We start from the raw sequence: 12587 nt of genomic DNA on the forward strand, positions 1-12587 counted from the left end.
CTTTCTTTTCTAAAGAGAATGACTCTTCGTCGAAACTGAGAGGACTAGGGCGATAGAAAGCAAGAGAGACCCGGTTGGACCGGAACTCGATCGAGAGAAAGCAGGAAGGTAGTCACTGGCCAGCAGGAAACCGAGTTCCTCGAAAGGAAAGAAGAGGAAAAATCAGGATGGATCTACTGGAGATCAGCTCGAGAACACAAAGAAAGAATGAAGAAAGAATGGACGGAATCACTGAAAGGTCTTGTCATGTCGGTGGAAAAAAAGATCACGACAATAATATAGACCACAGGCGCAGGGCGGATGAAACCATCGCCTTGTTTCTAAGTTCTAGATCATTCATTGATGCTCTTCCGCACAGGCTGCAGGCGCCGAGATGTTTTGGCAGGGGCCAAACTTCACTATGAATAGCCCGGATCTGAAACGACGGGAGGCCTGCTCCAGGTAACGCCAGGAACAAAGCTCAGTCATCATGAAGCAAAAGCTGCGAAAGGCAACAAACAGACAAAGTGCAGCGTAGCCTGGCCAGCTTGGGGTATTGTTCGCTCCGGGAATAGCAGCTTTTTTCTTCCAGGCAAACTTCCACGCCAAGAGCTCGCTTGCATCGGTAAGAGCAGGAGAGGTCGAAGCGCCATTGTATGGATCATACCCTCAACTTGTGGAAGCATAGGCTGAGAGCTTTCCATATCGCTTGTAGCTGAAACGAGAGCCTCGGGATAAGCGCCTAGGTTGGGTTGTTGACCACCTTGTACCTACTACCTACTGCGGTTTCCCTCATCATCATGGGTCTTGCAGCCTGCAGGTGAGGCTCGATACATGCTTCAAGACCCAATTTGCGAGTGTGTTATAATTGCCGGTCTTTCCCCGATCGAATTGTTTCATCTTCACAGAAAAGATCTTGACAGCTCTCGATTCAAACAGAAGTCGATTAGGACGGGTTCTTGCAATATCTGCTGAATGCGAGATGTCTACTTGGGTTGACAGGTTGGTACTGCTGAAACAGCTCCATGGAAGACAGCCTCATGCTCTGTTTAGCCACACACAGACAGCTGGGCTCGGGAATCTCTCAACTCATCAGGTGCTGTCGACACTGTAGCCGCTCATACCGTGCTAATGTAGAATGTAGAGAGCAAATTCTGTCTTTTAGTTGCTTACCACGTCTAAGATCCTTCCACTCTACTGTGAAGGACGGACCTGTCTATCATGCGGCACAGGATCGAGAGAATGACTATCACCGAGCACTTCTCAGTCCCGTAAGCTCTGACTTTTCAAGATGGTCACAGCAGTAATAAGTTTCAAGCTGGAGAAAATCCAGAAGAGCGATTGTGTCACCTTTACTGGGCGCATTCAATCCTCTTAATCTCGACCCTCCAAGTGGTATAGTCCCAATCCCGGCGGTGATTCGCTGGACGAGGCAATTTTTAAACGCCGAGGGAGGCGCCCCGCCGGTTTCTTCGACTTTTTTCTGTCTCCTTCTGGCCAAACCGACTCTCAATTCCATTGCTTCCCCTCCACCCCGTGCTGTGGTGCGCCCTCAAGGGAGATCTGGTCGTTCTCTGTTGGCCCTGATTCATCCGCTCTGCTCCTGCTCTTCTCACCGTTTGCAAAAATGACCCGGGGCAACCAGCGTGACCACGATCGGGCCAAGGCCCAGAAGAAGGCGGCTTCGGCGGTAAGTTTCTCATGGCCCGTTCGATCTATACTGAGTACCCCCCCCTCTGCGCTCAACTGTCCACCGCATAAGCCTGCGTCACATAAGCTGTCGGGCAGGGATGCACCTCTCGGAAGTCACAAGAGCTGACTCGTGTCTGCAGAAATCTAAGAACACCTTGAGCGGCACCGAGTTCCAACGCGCCAAGGAGGATGCGGCTGCGATTATGCGTGAGAAGCAGCGCAAGGGTATGTGGATTCCCTCAGGACCCGCTAGCCGGTCGGTCATCTCCATGTGCGCCAACGTGGACTAACTCGAGGATCTGTTTTCTTCTATCCAGCGGACGAGAAACGAGCGGCGGAGGCTTTAGCAGCAGGGAAAAAGAAATGAGATTCCTGCTGTGCTTCAGCTGTCGTGCCTACCCACCGATCCTTCTTGTGCTCTTTGCCCTTCTATCGATCCAGTAGTACATATTCATCCCACGCGCTCTGGGCCTGGAGTGTAGCTACGTCTTGCATATTTCGGGAGGCTTACACTGGAAGGAGGTATCCATGGACCCCAGCATGAGCGTCGAACACAAAGAACTGGACATGTGATTGTTGGTAGCGAGTGTTGGCAGACATGTGCATAGATCCATACCCCAGCTATTTTTTCTTCCCGCCTCATTCTTTAAGTCGGCGGGTGCTGGTGTCTAGCGAGGCGTTTTGCAGATTTGGTAAAGGGTTTCCGTCTTTTGGTTTCATGACGCTGTAATATATGTGCATGGTAGATAAGTACTCTACTGGATGAGAAATCGCACAGGAGATGCATCACCTCCCAGGCCGGTCATCTGACGATTGCCAGGGACGAAAGAAGGACTGGACACAAAGGATGTTGTATCAGTGCGCAAATGTCAAGACCGGTCGGCCTTGCAAGCTGCCCAATTTGCCTGGGCCCTGGACAACCAAGCTCGCCACGACGCCTGTGCTGTCTGATCTTCAGCTACAGCACCGGGCCTTTCCAGCGTCCGTGGCAATGGAAGACATTCGTTAACGACAGTGTCCTCCAGGTCAAACCGGCGTACTGCCTGATCCACAAACGTCCACAGGCTCTCACCCTCCCATCCTACATCGAGTGCAAATTGGAGGACCCGTTTGACGGCTTCTTCATGACTCTGCCGATCTTCACAGTGACCGAGTACATGCAAGCCAAAAGACCAGCCGGAGATGTCGCGGGGATGAGCAAGACACCAATCCAGCACGGGGCTCAGAAGCGCCTTCGCCAATCTCAACTCCCAGCAGGAGATGCTTTCTGTCGTGATTGTGGCGGCGGTCCTGACAAGTAGAGAACGTAGATGACGAGCATATGTGAAAGCGTAGTAATTGCGCGGATGAAGTTCCGCAGCACGCAGAACAACTTCTAGTTCGTGGCGCTGCAAATCAAGTAGAGTGTCTACACTCAATTCCACCAAGTTGATGAGGTGCTCAAGCGTCCAAAGCCGGTGCGACCACAGGGTCGGAGACTTGGTATGTCGAGGTAATGGAGAGCACTGGTAACTCTGGAGAAGCGTCAGCTCTGTCTTCAACATTCTCGTCTGTTGCGACGTCTGGTTTGAGGGACCCTCATGCTGCGCCAGAGCTGCAAGTATTCGGCATTTGCGCCAATTAGCCGCAGTCAAATGTTCACAGTCAAACAAGAGCATGATTTCGGTGACAAATTTCTCCTTGTTGGCGACAGAGCTCGACTGCTCTCGCAGTAGGTCGGCAACCAATTCATTACTGCTCATGGAAGTACAAGTCTCGAAGAAGACTCGTCGCGCAACCATATAGGCTTGAATCAACGCCTTCTTGGAGATGCCCATTGCGCATCCATCTTTCAGAAACGAAGAGCCTAAACTTGGCGGTATGATCTCAATCTCGAGGACTTGATCACCGCGATGGTCGAAAAGATCGACCAACTGCTCGAATGCATCCACTGGTGAAGTCATGAATTTCGAGTAAATGAAGAGGACACCACGTAGATAGAAGACTAATCAAGCTCACGCAAAGAGCAACATAACCATGCTGCTTCGATCTTATAAGATCTACAGGCTGGTCGAAGCTTCATGCCCTTAGCTTCGGCGGACAAAGTGGAGGCGGCGAACCAAAAGCTGCGAGCTCGGGCCGATTCCAGCCAGATCGCCGCACGTCACTTTACCCATTTCGACAACCCTCAAACCTCTTGCGATCCGACTGTGGAAGGGTACATATTATCATAAGACCGGCGTGCCTAAACACCGGCAGGTTGGAAGAAAAAGTCGACCATAACTACGAGGATTTTGAGGCCTGTCTTCGCTTTCCACTCGTCGCTCAAAACCCAAGCTTGCTTCTGGCCCTCCTGGCCACTCTCCCCCGCTCACCATGCTGTCCCTCGTTCTCACGATTTTGTTCGTGCACATTGCGATCTACCTCGTCAACACGATCGGTGCTGCAACAATCGATGCTTTGGTATGTGTTGCGCGGAAGTCAATGCTTCCTTCAGGTTCAACGTGGCCCTCGGCCTCCCACACAACAAGCTAAATCAGCTTCCGACTGACGTCCCACAACTCACTCATTCTGTCATTCACGCTAATCCATCTCACTCGCTCACCAGGTATGGCATTTATATCTGAAACTCCCCACCTCGACCTCTCGAAATGCGCGCGCCGCAAACCTCAAGAAACGAGAAGTCGTTCAGCTCAAGCGCGAAATGAACAGCACCAGCTCGCAAGACGAGTTTGCGAAATGGGCAAAGTTGCGCCGAAGACATGATAAAAGTGTGGAGGAGTATGAAGCGCTGAGTACGTGTCAAGCATTGATCCAGGGCACGCATTTGATCTATACTTGAAAGTGATCTCGGGCTAATATGCAATCCACCTCTCGCCAGACAAAAAGATCTCTTCGCAAAAGACCTCCTTCGACTGGAGCGTCAAAAGCGCCCGATGGTTAAGCACCAATGGTCTCAAACTCTTCCTCCAATTCTGGTACTCCAAGACTCCCGTGTTCGCGCTCCCCCCTGGCTGGTTCCCCTACTACGTGGAATGGATCTTGTCTTTCCCCCGCGCACCCCTGGGCTCTGTCAGTGTGCAGGTGTGGAACAACGTGTGCGCCACGGCTGTCGTCTTCTTTGGCGAGTTTATTGGTGGCGTTCTGGTCCGGATCATGAAGGCGACGAGTACAACGACGACGAAGGAGAAAGTTTCGGTGGCCGTGGACGGAGAGAACAAAAAGGAACTGTGATGGATGAGATTACCCATTTTTTTCTACAATGGCGATATGACATTTGTACATGACCAATTCTTGACGATCTTGACTTGGAGGCTCGGGGAGGATTTCGATATCATTGCTATAGGTAGGGGCGTCAATCTGTCTGCACTTCTGCACAAGGAGTCTTATTTTACCTGGAGGTGCAATTGCACTTATTCGAGATCTTACATTATAAATAGCTTTTCCTTCGACAGCATTGGAACCTTCTTTAGGGAATCAGTCGGGCATATACTATTGGCAGGCCTTCTTTGTACATTATCGTACAGGCGCGGGAACGAAGCTGTGGATCGTGCCCAGGGAAATGTCTCTGCTGTCCGCAGTCTGCACATGGCCAAAGAGATTTCGTTGGGAAGTGGAAACAAATTCAACACTTCAACGAGATGGAATTCATGCGTTGTCTGATCTGGACACCGAGACTACCTAGCCATTTATCGAATTTGCGAATCAAGTACGAAGACTGAGGAAAAGAAGATTTATATTGGGAAAAATGGAGTTGCTTTCATTGCAATGCCAACATAACAGATCTGACAGGCCAAAAACACAACAACAAAGTACTCGATGTGTCATCAGATAATGAAAATCGTTTCTCGTCAAGAACGTCCTGCCGTAGCTAGGAAGTCTCAGGGCTTGACTCTATGATTGTTATATCATCACGCGAACACTCGGAGCTCATGGCAGTCACATTCGAGTCAAGGGGACACTTCAGTCCACTCATTTCTTGCTTTTTCCTTCCTCGGTGAAACGAGATCGGTCCAAGAAGAGTCCGGCCCCTTTGACAGGGCATCTGCGAGGACACATGGACCACGAAGATGCAAGTCCAGTTCCATCACCGCTTTGCCATAAGCTACAGACTCGAGGAAGAAAAGAGAAAGAAAAAGGATTTGGAACTCCTCGCCTCAAGAATGAGCCCCATTGAGTTACCTCCCAGTCCCACCAAAGTAGGATCGAAAGGCAATCGCATGACTATCGAACTGTGACGAAAGGCAACCCGATACAAGGGAAGATCGAAATCCCCCCTTCTCCCCTCCGGCTCCCGAGCGCACGCCCCATTGTGACCAGCCAGAAGCTGTCGGACGACGAACACGAGAGCCGGTGGGAATAGGGCGTAAGCCGCTGTCGAATTGCTTCTATGGCGGCGCGTTTCCGCAATGCCTGACTTGAAAAACTCTGAAACAGAGCGCAGGATGTCCGGGGACTTTCTCCCAAAGCATAAGATGTTGAAAAAGAGGGAAATATCTTCCTTCTTTTTGTGTGTAAGCTTTGAATGCGATTCTTTGAGCGAGGAGTTGAAGAGAAGAGAGGGATGGAAGAGATTTCGGCGTGGGTCTCTACTTATGGTGGCCGATGGATAGATCACGTGATCAATTGGCTAGGTCGTGTTCGGCTGGTGGTGGGTCAGAAGTGGAGTGTTTAAGCAGATAACTACCTACCAGTAACTACCTACTAAGTAGTAAGTACTCACAATGTAAAGGTCCTGTTGTAGATTGTTTCGCCTGTAGACTATTTATGGCACGGGCTGTAAGAGGGACTCATTTTTGCAGTGATTGAATCGGGAGCTATCTTGTGGCTCATGGGAAAGCGAGTAAATGCATTTCAGTATACAGAGACTTACCCGTCTTGAGCAAATTAGTGTTCTACTAAGCGTCGCTGTTGTTCGACCAAAGATACTCTCGAAGCCAGTCTCAAATTTTCGCAGTAATGCATGACATGGTTATCGATGTACAGTAGATAACAAAATAATTGAAACTCCGTTAAAAAATAGAAAATGACAGTTTTGAGCATCCCTTACGCTTTGGCCTTCTTGGTAGTCTTCTTCACAACCTTCTTGGTCTTTGTGGTAGCAGACTTGGTGGCCGGGGATGGAGCTGTAACCTCTTCCTGGACAATGGTCTGTTCGACCTTCTTGCCCTTCTTCGCCTTCTTCGGAGCCTCATCTGCAGGAGCCGGGGCTTCAATGGCCTTGAGAGGCTGCTCTTCGGCCTTCTCCTCGGTGGCGGCAGTAGCGGATTCGACAGCCTTGGGCTCCTCCGGCACCTGTACAGGCACATCTTCAACGGCCTTGAGCTGGGGCATATCGAATTCGTAGCCAAGGGCCTTCATCTTCTCGGCCTTGGCTTGACGCTTGCGCTGCTCCTTATCAATACGCTTCGACCACTCCTCACGAGTCTTGCCCTTCAACAAACGCTTTCGCTCAATCTGATTCCAGGGTGTGCGCTTGAATCGGCGGTTGGCACCCTTCCAGACCTCAGGGTGCAGCTGGTCTTGTGGAACAAACTTGCACTTCAGGATGTGGCTGTACATCAAATAGTTGTCCATGGTCTCGGCGACAATCTTGGCGACAGTTGAAGAGGCAAACTCAATGAAGGCGTAGTGCTTGGAACGTCCCGTCAGACGATTACGTGAAAGACGGAGCTTAGTGATCTCGCCGAATTGGGAGAAGTAGGCGCGCATCTGGTGCTCGTAGAAACCGTGGGGAATGCGACTATCGAATTGACGCGTTAGTTGTGTACACTCAAGGGTGATTGAACGAAAAACAAGGCATGGTCGAATATTGAAACTCACCCAACGTAGACAGTACCGGGCTCATCCTTGTTCTCACCCTGTTGCAACTTCTTCAACTTCTTCTCGGCCTTCTTGGTGTCTGGAATTCTGGGAATGGGCTGCTTGGAATCGTAGCCCTCGTCGGCAACATCGTCCTCGTCGTCACTGCTTTCGAAACCCTTGATAAGAGCGGCGGTCTGGTCATCCTCAACATCATCAATCTCCTGATCACTGCCATTTGACTCTGATTCAGACGCAGATGCATTGAGCACAAAGTCCTCATCGTCCGACTCATCAGAAGCCTCCACAATCTGCTTGGGCTTGGGCGTGGGCTTGCCAATCTTAGCAGAGGCTGACTTCTTGGCAGTCTGTGTAGAGCTCTCCTCCTTCTTTGACTTCTTGTTCACAGGTGCCTTTGTGGGAGCAGGAGCAGGCTTCTCAGTCTCCTCATCACTCAAAAAGTCGGCAGCGCGCTTGCGGGGCTTAGTCTGACGAGTGGAGGCACCATTGGCCTTAGGAACAATTTCAGTCTTGGACTCCTTGGTTTTCACAGTGACAGTCTCCTTCTTCTTCTTCTGAGCAGGCTTGGGGGGTGCCTCTTCAACGGCTTTGGCGGGTTTGGCGGCCGTGGTCTTGGGCTCGACCTTTTTGGTTTTTTTCGCGGGCGAGTCGCTGGCGACAGGTGCGGCTGAAAGGAATGTCAGTGACTTCCATTTTCGCTTGTCACATAATTCTGTATATTCACATACCCTTGCGCTTGCTTCCCTTCTTATCAGGAGCCATTTTCTGTCAAGTTGATGTGATTTGAAATTCTGAAGACTTTCCTCCTCAACTGCGGGAAATCTTTTTTTTTTCGGCGGCCCTGCACGCCTGGGCGGTGAGTCTCCGCAGACCAGCGGACACTGACAGCCCCAACCACAATCACAACCGCTGCCACGCCGTCCCTGATCAACCAGGGCTGAAAATGGGGAAAAATAAAAGTGACAAGGCCCTTACTCATGAGGAAATATGGGATGATTCGGCTCTGGTGCAATCATGGGATGATGCGGTTGAGGAATACAAGGTCAGCTGAGAATCAGTTCTGTTCACGTGACCTTTCGTTGTATATCCTAATCTCCGGCTATAGCTATATCACAGCATTCACGCAAAAGGCGAGAACGTTGATGATGTGTTGAAAGCAGCGGAGGTGGCAGCTGCCAAGGAATCACAAGATGATACTGTGGCCGATGCTGGTACACTTGACAACCCAAGCATACAAGACGTCGGCGATGATGACGCCATTAAAGCTGAAAGCGAGGATGTCTCGGATCAAACAACATTGCCTTCCACAACGGTATGCTCATGCGAGACAAGTGAGTTTTTACATTTCACTAAAATTACTTAGCAGAAGCAGCCTACGGGTTCGCAAATACCTTCGGTCGATGATACGCCAGCTGCCGCCGGCCAAAGTTTAGGCCCTGGACCCATGCCGATGCCTGGCGCTGGATTCCCCAACGGTAAGCACAATTGAGCCTTCTTCTATTGTGCTAGTCGGAGCTAATGATCTTCCAGTCCAAGACGATGGTCTAAGAAATCTGATGATGGCCTGGTATTTTGCGGGATACTACACTGGTCTATACGAAGGCCAACACCAAAGCAGTCAGTCAGAACGCTAATAATGAGATAATGTCTACTTCTCGAGCGAGTCAGGAGCTCAATCTGCTTGAATGTCCGATAGAGCAAAATACAGGAACAGCCAAGACGCTCTCTGCGGAAAGCGAGAAGATACGCAATGAAGCGATGATGTCTTCGGGGAATCGTTCTCCGAAAAAGGTCATATGGATTCTCTATTAATGTACTTTGGAAGAAAAATCATGGTGAGAGAATAAAATGTGGAAGCTGCCCCATTCAGAACCAAACAAGTAGATCAGAAGTTGAGAAAAGGGAAACATTAAACAAGACCCCATACACTCCATCAGGCTTTTCCCCATCGTTCCCATCGACGATCGACCAGTGAGACCTGTGACAGTAATCGATCTCCACTGCCTTGGTGCCCTACAGAGGGCCACCTCCAGCGCCGCCGAGAAGGCCACCCAGAACAGGAATGCTACCCAAAGCATTGGCCTGAGACTTGGGATGAGGACTGGGGGTGGAGGTGGCTGTCACAAAGTTCCCAGAGTAAAGACCGGTCTGAGTGGGCGTGGCGGCGGCCGGTGTCGCAGCAGAGCTGGACTTCTGATCGACTTCCTGCTGGGCCTTGTCTTTTGCTGTCTGTCGGCTGGCCGCCTGGTCTTGAGCCTGCTTCTGCTGATCGACAGGAGTCTTCTTGTCCATGTTACCAGCCAATGAACCAACAACCTGAGAAGGAGAAGATATTAATCATGGTCCATGTTCTCACAAAGGGCATCAGAATCATACCGGTACTGAGGAGAGGGCGTTTCCAAGACCCAGTCCATTCCCAAGGCCTGGCAATGCGGGCATCGCGGGCAAGGCCGTGGCGAATGCCGCCAGGGCGAAGAAAGCGGCAAACACGGACAGAGTGAAGCGAGCCATTGCAATGAAGTGGTTGAAAATGTGGGAGGTAGAAAGGTGACTTTCAGGTGATGATGGTTTGAACGAGTGTCTTGAAAGTAGTCAAAGGAGTGTGTTTTGTTCGGAGAAAAGTAGACAGGAATGGGGAGCGGAATCGAGTCGAGGACCTGGCTGGGCTATATACGGAACCCCTTCTCTCCGATGGTCTGTTTACAGGTCATTGTAGATCCATGGAATGGACGTAAACACGATCCGCTTGGGAAGAAAGGGTGAAAACGTGTGGACCAGCGGCAGTGGCTAATCTGGCAGCACTGCACCTTGGAGCAATAATCCCGCTCGATGCATCCCAGATGCAATCAGGTAGGACACGGTTCAGCTGTTCATTACCCTAATTGGCCTCCCAGAGCATTTGAGATTGTCAATCAAATTTGCCATGTCAGGAGGTGCTCATCCTAATGATCTCGACAAGATGATGAAGGATTGCAGTCCAGCAACATCGAAATAAACAAGGGATGTCGAAATGGCCGCAAGTTCGGCCTATCAACAGATTTGCGGTTGCGCGAGATCGCTGGGTTAAGCCTTATTATTGTCTCAAAGGAATCGGGTTTCATACTCCTTCATTCCAGAGGACCACCACACGAGAGATTTTCTGGCTGCACTGGAGACGGCATCAATGTTGGGACAGTACCACAGTTGGTTGCTTGCTGTCATTGTGTGACACATCCTTCCCCTTGTCGAGTGATAGGCATTGAGCATCGTCCTGGTGCTTCTATTTGGGCAACAGAATGCGAATTCATTCTCCTTCCGTACGTAACCGCTGAGTGAAATAGTGTTGATCTGACATTAGCTTCCGTAAAGGAAGGTTGTTGAACAACTACTAGTTAGTGTAGTAGGTAGGTATGTTGCTATTTACTCAGGTAACAAGAAGGCAAATAGCAAGAGCGCTGGGCAATCTGAGGGCTCACGACTGAGTTACGGAGACAATTGTTGAACCGCATGGATTTTACGAAGGAGAAGTAACGGACGCGCGTTTCGCAGATGATGATGATCATGATAAATTTTCCAAAATGTTTCATATTTCTTTGCTCCTAAAGAGTGCATGGCTAGGGGTAAAAGATTATGGATTAAACAAGTAAGGAATGTATCTCCCTACTTTGACACGCACAGCCCCATATAGAGAAGCGGACGCAACACGAGGGAGTTTCCAGAATGACATTTGTCGATCTGTGAAAGCTCACTATCGGCACAAATTTGACCTCGAATATCATGGAGAGCTGAAGGAGACGAGACTTCGAAAGTGCCAGGGATGGAAGAGGATCAGGCATCAGGAAGTGACTGCCAGTGTAGTTCTACGAGGGTAAGGGATAGTGACCTATGTCTGTTAGTACTCGATTGTGATGCAGGAATTCTGCCGGGCGACTTGTCGGTGCCATCGATCGCATGAAAACACATTATTTTTCATGATTTGATCGTGGCATTCCGGCAAGAAACGAGCTTGCAATGACCAGCAACTGCCGACATAGGCACTCGTGACACAGATCAACATCAGTGCTTTGCCATGCTTTCAAGCGGAGAACAAAAGGTGCCTGTGCCCCCCTTGCGAGAGAATCGAAGCCTCAGCCATGACTGACTCAAAATGTGAGCTCAAAAGCGAACCCGTTCGTCTCGACTGAAGTTGGTAAACCAACCGTAAAGGCAGACGGCGGGATTAGAACGAGCATGCATCGGTCTGGGTCTCACTCTGAAATTTGCGGATGGAATTGAGTCCAAGCACAAGGGTATGTTGGAGACCGTGAATATGTTGAAGAAAGGAAAAACCTCGCGGACACGCGCTGCGGGGATTTTTATTCTCCCGCCAATTCATGTTTGCTTATGTCAGGTCACAGTCACGTGGCCGCTGAAGCTTTCCCCACCGGCTTCCATCGACGAGTCGTCGTCTGCCCTGACATTGAGGCTCTACAAGTACAGAGTTACTTTGTCAGTTTGCGGATCTTATATTCTCATTAGTCAATGTGCTTCATGATTGCAAGTAGCTGTCTCACCGAGTCCTTCGTGTTGACTAACGGACGCGGTGGATACTGGATTCTATTAGACTGCCTGCGGCGTATCTGGTGTTGTACGAAATATATCCCGTCATCGACCCGATTGAAATCAGTACGGCCATTATAGCTCAGCTCAAGGATTAAGGTCGTCGATGTTCCGGGCATAGCGTCCCAGATGGAAATAGTTGAAAGCGATCGACAGCTGACAAGCGTGATTTCTTTGAAGAGCTCAGAACACATAAACCTGTCAAGTTTACCACGAGCTGTTTCAAGTTTGACCAGCACTCTCGTGCACTCTACGTATCCGAGTCTCAGGCAGGCTTCATCCAGTCAACCGCCAAACATATTCATCGTTGGCGGCATTTCCCGAATATCCATGGACAAGCAAGGCCAGGTTACTTTGAACAATTACAGGCACCTTCAATATGGCGATACTGAAGCGAATGCTAAAGATACCGAAGAGGCAGGCTGTTTCCGTTCGCATCTCACTTGTCAAATATTTTGTAACGAGGATCCGTAAAGAAACATCTGCTGTGGTCGCTACTAAATATGGCGGGGCGCAATAAATCCTCCGTCACCACT

At 50.0% G+C, this 12587-nt stretch overlaps 7 protein-coding genes across 7 annotated transcripts; 4 read left to right on the forward strand and 3 right to left on the reverse strand.

Moving 5' to 3' along the window:
- Positions 1-1606: 1606 nt before the first annotated feature.
- Positions 1607-1961, forward strand: N7539_005222 (4F5 domain protein; the record flags this gene model as incomplete). The annotated part of the gene is made up of 2 exons (XM_056934824.1): positions 1607-1669; positions 1812-1961. 2 exons carry the CDS (start codon positions 1607-1609, stop codon positions 1959-1961), a joined length of 213 nt encoding a protein of 70 aa, XP_056790018.1.
- Positions 1962-2540: 579 nt separating this feature from the next.
- Positions 2541-3614, reverse strand: N7539_005223 (uncharacterized protein; the record flags this gene model as incomplete). Its single annotated transcript, XM_056934825.1, has 1 exon — positions 2541-3614. The coding sequence occupies one exon, from the start codon at positions 3612-3614 to the stop codon at positions 2541-2543; it is 1074 nt and encodes a 357-aa protein (XP_056790019.1).
- A 412-nt stretch (positions 3615-4026) lies between these two features.
- Positions 4027-4884, forward strand: N7539_005224 (guided entry of tail-anchored proteins factor 1; the record flags this gene model as incomplete). Its single annotated transcript, XM_056934826.1, has 3 exons — positions 4027-4113; positions 4259-4445; positions 4532-4884. 3 exons carry the CDS (start codon positions 4027-4029, stop codon positions 4882-4884), a joined length of 627 nt encoding a protein of 208 aa, XP_056790020.1.
- Positions 4885-6696: 1812 nt separating this feature from the next.
- On the reverse strand, positions 6697-8235 carry N7539_005225 (uncharacterized protein; the record flags this gene model as incomplete). The annotated part of the gene is made up of 3 exons (XM_056934827.1): positions 6697-7393; positions 7474-8140; positions 8202-8235. 3 exons carry the CDS (start codon positions 8233-8235, stop codon positions 6697-6699), a joined length of 1398 nt encoding a protein of 465 aa, XP_056790021.1.
- A 181-nt stretch (positions 8236-8416) lies between these two features.
- On the forward strand, positions 8417-9107 carry N7539_005226 (uncharacterized protein; the record flags this gene model as incomplete). Its single annotated transcript, XM_056934828.1, has 4 exons — positions 8417-8515; positions 8579-8785; positions 8837-8948; positions 9004-9107. The coding sequence occupies 4 exons, from the start codon at positions 8417-8419 to the stop codon at positions 9105-9107; spliced, it is 522 nt and encodes a 173-aa protein (XP_056790022.1).
- A 379-nt stretch (positions 9108-9486) lies between these two features.
- N7539_005227 (uncharacterized protein) lies at positions 9487-9984 on the reverse strand (the record flags this gene model as incomplete). Its single annotated transcript, XM_056934829.1, has 2 exons — positions 9487-9789; positions 9850-9984. 2 exons carry the CDS (start codon positions 9982-9984, stop codon positions 9487-9489), a joined length of 438 nt encoding a protein of 145 aa, XP_056790023.1.
- A 1118-nt stretch (positions 9985-11102) lies between these two features.
- Positions 11103-11827, forward strand: N7539_005228 (uncharacterized protein; the record flags this gene model as incomplete). Its single annotated transcript, XM_056934830.1, has 2 exons — positions 11103-11320; positions 11659-11827. Coding segments are annotated over 2 exons (387 nt in total), but the record flags the coding sequence as incomplete, so codon positions are not given.
- Positions 11828-12587: the final 760 nt, after the last annotated feature.

This window comes from Penicillium diatomitis (genome assembly GCF_028827545.1).
Source record: "Penicillium diatomitis strain IBT 30728 chromosome Unknown utg000005l_segment0_segment0, whole genome shotgun sequence".
In the NCBI taxonomy this organism is placed as follows: domain Eukaryota; kingdom Fungi; phylum Ascomycota; class Eurotiomycetes; order Eurotiales; family Aspergillaceae; genus Penicillium; species Penicillium diatomitis.